The sequence below is a fragment of the Arvicanthis niloticus genome, chromosome 22 (genome assembly GCF_011762505.2).
Source record: "Arvicanthis niloticus isolate mArvNil1 chromosome 22, mArvNil1.pat.X, whole genome shotgun sequence".
Classification (NCBI taxonomy): Eukaryota; Metazoa; Chordata; class Mammalia; order Rodentia; family Muridae; genus Arvicanthis; species Arvicanthis niloticus.
Genome location: NC_133429.1, coordinates 1,751,570 through 1,758,844, shown reverse-complemented (window position 1 = coordinate 1,758,844; position 7,275 = coordinate 1,751,570). Strand labels below are relative to the sequence as shown.

General features: G+C 54.7%; 1 protein-coding gene across 1 annotated transcript in view; it reads left to right on the top strand.

Annotated features, from left to right (window-relative positions):
- The first annotated feature begins 2,722 nt into the window (after positions 1 to 2,722).
- Dot1l (DOT1 like histone lysine methyltransferase) overlaps positions 2,723 to 7,275 on the top strand; it is a 50,887-nt gene continuing 46,334 nt past the window's right edge. Inside the window, exon 1 of the mRNA XM_076919387.1 lies at positions 2,723 to 3,379. Coding sequence (XP_076775502.1) covers positions 3,299 to 3,379 — 81 coding nt within the window. The 5' untranslated portion in view covers positions 2,723 to 3,298. The remainder of the gene's footprint in view (positions 3,380 to 7,275) is intronic.

Below are 7,275 nucleotides of genomic sequence, written 5' to 3'. Positions count from 1 at the left end.
GTTCTAACCGCTCCCTCCAGTCCTGTGTCCTCTTCTTAAAAAGTAGGGTCTCGTGTAGACCAGGATGAGCTCAAGATCACTGTGTAACTGACGGTAACCGTGGACTCTGAGCCGCCCTGCCTCCACCTCCCAGTGCTGGGTTGGGTGATAGGTTAGTTCACTACACCCGGGTTGCCGGCTCAGGGCTCCCCAAGTCCCAGGTCAGCCCTCTACCCACTGATCCCCATGTCCGGTGTTGGTCTGGAACTTTTACCACCCACTCTTTGGGAGTACTTGGGAGTTCAGGCACAGTGCGGCTGGGAGGGAGTGGCTGATGGCACAAACCCCCGGCTTCCTCGGCTATTACTCAGGCTTCCAGAAATAGAGCCGAGTGCGCACGCATATAGATACGGAGGTTTATTTTAAGATGTGACTCACAGGATCCTGTGGGCTCTCAGCCCAAAATTAGCAGAACCGGTCAGCAGCCTTGAAATCAAGAAAGTGCAGGAAGCTGCAGAGGAACTTTAAAGAAGGGGCGGGGGATGAGGGGGACTTCCCTCTCCCTCTGGACCCACGGTGTGGGGGAAGAGGACTTGCCTCTCCTTCGGGACCCAGCTTTTCTCTTGCTTCTTTCAGGTGATGAGCTGAGTTTGATAACAAAAAGTAAAAGGATATCTGGACACGGGTGGGGTGTCCTCTTGAGGTTCTGGGCATACATAACTCCCACATCCCAGCCCCGACATGCCCGCATGGAACCCTTCATATTCCAGCACTTAGGGTGCTGGGGCAGGAAGACCATGAGTTAAAACTTTCCTGGACGACATAGGGACACTAAATCTCAACAATTCAAGGCCGAGGTGTAGCCCACGGGTAGGGCTCCCGGGTGGGGTGGGGGGCTTAGGGCGTGGCTAGGGTTGAGCCCTGCCTCCTCGGGTGTGGGGGCGTGGTCAGGGGTGGAGCCTCGCCTAGAATCCTAAGTGAGAGACTGGGGGCGTGTTTGACGAGGAAGTACTGGCCCTAGCTTCTAGGAGGCAGCAGGTTACACCTTTAGCTCTGGCAATGAAAGCACGAAGGACCTGGAAAATTCTCTCCAGTACTACTGAAGTTGGCTTAGGAATCACAGCAATGGAACATTGTCTTGTAGGGAAAGATGAGCTTCACTCTGAACAACACAAGGAAAAGTGGAAACTGATAGCCACATGCACAGAGGAGCCGGGTAGGAATCCCCTGGAGTAACGTCAAGTCAAATAAGAACACTGACTTCTGAAGGAGGGAGGAAATAGGTCAGATAAAGAATGCTCACACTTGGTGCTCCACCGCAGCAGCAGGCTAGGGGGCTGCTGCTCAAGGTTTGGTCCTAGCTTAGCGGGAGAGTATTTGCTCGAGTTCATTTCCGGAGATGAAAGGAAACAAGGAAAAGAAAAGGCGTTCAAGGTTCTTCGGGCCCACAGGAAAGCCTCTCAAAACACCACCAGCAACAACTACAAACCAAAGCAGAAGGGACGCGGCGGCGCATGCCTTTATCTCCCCACTCAGGAGGTAGAGGCAGGCGGATCTCTGAGTTTAAGGCCAGCCTGGGCTACACAACAACTTTCAAGGCTACACAATGAGCTCCTCTCAAAATAAAAAAAGTAAAACAAGATAACAAAATCAAACGTAGATGCCAACAAATCAAACGATAGAGCAATCCAGGAAGGTCCAATGCAGACTTCTGGAAAGGATAAACTCGGCTCGGTGCTGGGACTTGAACCCAGGTTCTCTAAAAGAGCAGTTGAAGAGGGACTTTGGAACACTTGTTTCCGGCTCCCCACCCCCACCCCATGGGAGAGGCTGATTAACATTCCTTCATCGGAGGACACAGTTTGGATTAACATTCAGAGGAGGAAGGGAGAGCCTGATTCACATTCCTCAGACCCCGTGGAAGGGAACCCACCTGCGGGCGGGGGAAGGCACAGAGCACGTAGACACATTCCTCAGGACGGACAGACCCTTGCCACTTACAGACAAGGAAGGTCCTAGTCCCCAAAGACCAATCAGTTTAAAAGTCACACTGTTCCGTCTATCATATTGTGCCTAGTCACTGTCCACCCCTTAAATTGTATAAAAACTGACCAAAAGGGCTGCCCCGGGTTGCCACTCCACCTTCGGCGTAGGGCAGCCCCAAAACATTGGGTCATTAAAATTCCCCTTCCTTTTTTGCATAGATTTATATGTCCCTGTGGTTCACTTGGGCGTCTCCGGTGCGCTAAGGCTCCCCAAGAGTCTTACACAGTCTTAGTGACTGAGCCACCTCTCTAGCCCATTTTATGTTTTGGGTGTTTTTTGTTGTTAGGAATGATTTCACTCTGTGGCTTTAAATAGTGATCCTTTGTCTCATCTTCCCAAAAGCTTGGACTATAGGTCATAGATTTATGGTTTTGTTAGTGTGAAACTGCATAGAAGGTTGAAAAATATCCTCAAAGAATGAAAAGAAGCCAAGCGTGGTAGTGTGCACTTTTAATCTCAGCAGTCGGGAGGCAGAAGCAGGTGGACTTCGGTGAGTTCGAGGTCAGACTGGCCAACAGACAGGACAGCCGGGGCTATCCTGTCTCAAAAAAAAAACCCCAAATAAGTAAGTAAATAAACAATAAACAGATAAGCTAGAAAAGTGAGAAAAAGGAATAGAAAAACGAAAGAAAAAATTGAAAAAGGAAAAAGAAAAAACTCGGAAAAACAGAAAAGGGACGGGAAGGGAAAAGAAAAGGAAATGTAAGGAAAAGAAAAAAGCAAAGCAAAGCGAGCCTGCGCAGTTGGGATTTGAACTTGTCCCCGCCTGGTCTCTCCGGCTTTCCTCCGCAGGGTTTCCCCGGGTCCCCGCTTCCGGTTGGCGGCGGTGTCCGAGGGCAACCGAGGACGTGCGTGCGCCCCTGCGTGTGTACGTGCGTGCGTCGGCCGGAGGCGGGCGAGTCCAAGGGGGCGTGGCGTGTGAGGGGTGGTGCGCGCGGCGCGGCGGGCGGAGGCTCTGGGCGCGCACCGCCTCTTGGCTCCCGGCCTCCCCCGCGCGCGCGCGCCGAGTGGTTCAGCCCGACCCCCCGGCTCATTGTGCCTTCTCCTCACGCCGGCCCAAGATGGCGGCGGCGCTAGACGCCCCGGGCCTGTGACTCCCACAAAGAGGGGAGCCGGGGCTACACGGGAGCGGCGGCCGAGGCACAGGCCGGGCCGTCTGTCCTCAGCCGTCCGCCCCGCGTCCGCCCGAGTCCGCCCGCCCGGCTTCCCGCCGGCGGCCCCGCCCCTCCCCCAACCGCCCGCCTAGCATGGTGCGGCGGCCGCACGCGCTGACATGGGCGAGAAGCTGGAGCTGAGGCTCAAGTCGCCTGTGGGCGCCGAGCCCGCCGTCTACCCGTGGCCGCTGCCGGTCTACGTGAGTGTACTTGCGGAGACCCCGGGGGTGGGAGTCGTGCGGCTCCGCGGCTCCGCGGCGGCGGCGGGTCCTTGGCCGTTCCCGGCCCGCGCCCGCGCCTGCCGTTGCCCGGACGCGGCCGGTCGCGCTGTCGCCGCCGCCGGCCCGGAGCCCCGGGTCTCCAGCCCTTGAGGACCCGAGTCTGGGCGGACGTTGTGGGCAGGGGTGTAGGGTCTGCGAAGTCGGGGACGCCTTGTCTTGGGGCGAACCCTCGTGTTGTCACTTGAAGCTGTCACCTCGCGTCCCCCGTCGTGTCCTCTGTATCCCACCGTGCTGCCTTCTCCTGTTGTCATCTTCTGGTGTCGATGGGCAGGTGTTAAAAGGAACCCTCGGAAGTCACGGAGCTTGGCCCGTTCATGCCAGTTTAGATCGTCCCCCACGTTCGTGGCCTGGTAGGAGGGCCCTGGAGAGTTGTTCTCTCATGTCAGGGGGCCCGGCTGGAAGGACCTGAGAAGTTAGACAGGTTGTCATTTCGGTTTGTACCTCATGTGTCGTGTGATGTTGGTGGATTGGCCTGGAGGTGCCGTGGAAAGCTGGAGCAGTTGTCTCCTAATGTTGGTTTGCATGGCTGGAGGGGACTGACGAAGTCTGGAGGTTGTCCTTCCTCTCAGGCTGGTGGACAGGGCTGCTGAGACTCTGGAAAGTTTGGGGTGTTATCCCCTAATTCCAGTGACCCTTGAAAAATGACAGGCAAAGTGGAAGTGCCAGAGGCAAATCCGTCCTGAAGTCCAGGAGGGCCCGTGGAGGTCAGTGTCCTGGCCTCTGGTGGGTCTTTGGGTGCTCTGAGTAGCAAAAAAGGCAGCAGGGCTTCCCTGAGTGCTGCCGAGTTCACATCCTCATTGGGATCTGGTGGAACGTGTGCATCCTGGGATGCCTTGCACCTGTCCACTGCCTCTTCTCATTGGGCAGCCCTGTGTGTCCTTGAAATTTCCCACAGGTGTCCACTCAACTCTTCTGAGGTCAGCAAGATGCCTCAGCAGCAGAGTCCTGTGATCTGAGTTCCATTTTTGGGACAAGGCAGAAGGGAGAGTACCAACTTCCACAAGTTCTCTGACCTCACTGTGTGCACAAACACAGCCACTCACAAATGTAGTAAGAATTTAAAATTCCTGTTTGTACGTGTGCTGGCCATGGTGGCACACACTTTTGATCCTGGCACTGGGCAGAGGCAGAGGCAGAGGAGAGGCAGAGGCAGGAGGAGTTCCAGACCAACCTGGTCTATACAGTGGGTTCCAAGTTGGTGGCCTGCCTAGAAAGAGTCTGAGAAATTGGGGAGGCTGAAGTCTTGAGGGGCCTTGGGAAGTCTGGCAGGCTGTCTGGTGAGACTGTCTGGAAGAGAGGAAGAAAACACTCCTTAGTATTTTTCAGACATGGCTGTTCTGACTAGCCACCCTTTGCAGGGTAGTTCTGTGAGTTGTGGTCACTGTCACAGTTGAAGCGCAGCATGCTTTAGCCACCCCAGCCTCCCCTCGCTGTCCCTCTGTCGTTTGCCTCCCACCTCCTTGGCTGTCACATTGTGTTCTCTGCTAGCAGTATTTTCCAGAAAACCCAGATGATGAGCAGTGCAGTGCTCACCCGGGACAGTGTGTCTGAGGCCTGCCCACCCACGCCGTCTGAGGGCTTGAGGCTGCCCCTAGTCTTTCTTTTAGTTGGGCGGCATCCTTTGGGCAGCAAGCCAAGATGGGTGATCGTTCATTCTGCTAGTCACAGGATGCCTGTGCTGGTCCAGTGTTTCTTTTTCTGTTGTTTCTTTGGTCTTGTTGTATAGTGGCTGACCTGTGGCTCCGGCTGGCCTTGAACTTGCAGTGATATGCTGTTTCTGCCCCAAGTGCTGATTGGGATGATGAGATTGTATGTGCGTGCGTGCGTGCGTATGTTGGAGGGAAGGGGGAGATTAGATTATGAGCTCCAGACACCTGCAGGTGGCCTTGTTTAAGCTGAAGCTGTCCCTGTGGATACCAAGAAATGGGCTGCTTGGTCTGTGCAAGTGGACAGTTACTAGGCCACATCCTCAAAGTTGGCATATCTGAGTTTGAAGGGCTAAAAAACTACAGCCTTGTTGGCCCGGTGGGATGGCGGTGCTAGTTTGCCTCTGCTCTCTCCCCTGGTGATGAAGGCTGAAAGTTCACCCAGTGACACTGGCCCAGTCACCCTCTCATGTGAGTCAGGCCTTCATTTGAACCTGGCGGGAACTGGCTTTCCAGTGGCGGCTGGGAATGACCGCCTAGCGCCTTTCCCTTGCTGGCCCAGATTTCACTTGGCAAGATTGCCTCTGCTGGCCCAGCCCAGCCCAGCCCAGCCCAGCCCAGCCCAGCCCAGCCCAGCCCCTAACATCTGCAGGCCCTTTCCAGCTGTGGCTGTCACACTGCTCTCTATCCAGGAGCCAGCAGGTGGCGGGGTGGGGAGGTAGGGCCTTGGCACACACCAGTTTCAGGTCTGCCATGCTAGCTCCCAGGAAGTGGAGGCAGGAGGATCAGGAGTTCAAGATCAGCTTTGACTATACAGTGAGTTACATGCCAGCCTGCCCCACATGCATCAGACTCTTGTTTCAGGTCCCTTCCCTCAATAATCAAGCAAACAGAAAAAAAATCTCCTGTTGCTCTGTGATCCCATTACTGAGGCAATGGGAAAAGGCTGGGCCCACCCACCTACAGACCTTTCCAATTTGTTTTTCAACGAGGTCTCAACATTACCGGACTGGCCTTCATCTCCCCCCCCCCCCCAAGTGCTGGGATGCAGGGTGTGTAGAAAGATGTTGATCACTGCAGGCTCTGGAACTTGACAGACAGATTAGGAACTGAGTGTGGCAGTCATGAACCTGGGCTGGTGGCCCAGCTTCTTAGAGGAATTGAGCAGCCTTGCTGTTCACGATCAGAAATACCTAGTTTAAGGACCAGGTTTGGACAAGTGACAGGTGGGAGGGGGTGCCACCCTCACAGCAGTTTAGGGCTCGGGGACTTCACAGACAGAACGACCCCTTTGGCAGAAATGATGCAGATGTCATTTTTAGTTGTTTGCTTGGCAGGCAGCTTAGGGGACAAACCTGAGAGGTAGGGCTAGGGAGGTCTTCCTCTTGGTGACTCAGTAGGCCATGTGTGTTGGCATGTCCCTTCTGATGAGTTCAGGAGTCCCGTGGGTGGCCGGGTGAGTTGTGCTGTGGGTAGAATGAGCCAGCCTCTGCGTGACTCAGAAGGTATTTTCTCCTGCTGACCTCTTCAGAGAAGTGTCCTGGCTAATCTGTGCTCACATGGGCAGGAGGCGGGTTGACCTTTAGCCTGCCTGTGTGGGCCAGTGACCTGCCCCAGAAGGGAAGGGATGATGATGATGGGCTCTCATGTTTGTCAGTGTGAAACACTGGCTCTGCGATTGCCTTTCAAACCACTTACTGTGTTCGTTCATGATGAGAGTGGGGAACTGCTGGGGAAACCACAACTGGGCCTTTGTATGGGAGCACTGCCCCTTTTCAAGTTGGACTTTTCTGAGATGGTCTGATTCAGTACCCAGGGCAGTTTGGCACTCACCATGTAGCCCAGGCTAGCTTCAAACTTAGAGCAATCCTGTCTTGTTCTTCCAACTGCTGTGCATATAGGTATGAGATGTCTTGCTGGCTTCAAGTTACATGTGAAGTTGTTAAGTTGGTGAGGAAGGTCCACCTCTCCACAGCCTTCTCTGTAGGATATGTGACACTCTGGCAGCTGTCATTACTTTTGCCATATGGAAAGGTTAGCCAGCCATTCTCATGGGCGGGGGGTATCTGTCCTTAATTGACACTTGGTGATGTCTAGTGACATTTGTGGTTGTCATAACTGGGAAGAGGGGAAACTTGGGCACTGGGCCCCTGCAGAGTTGGCTTCTGG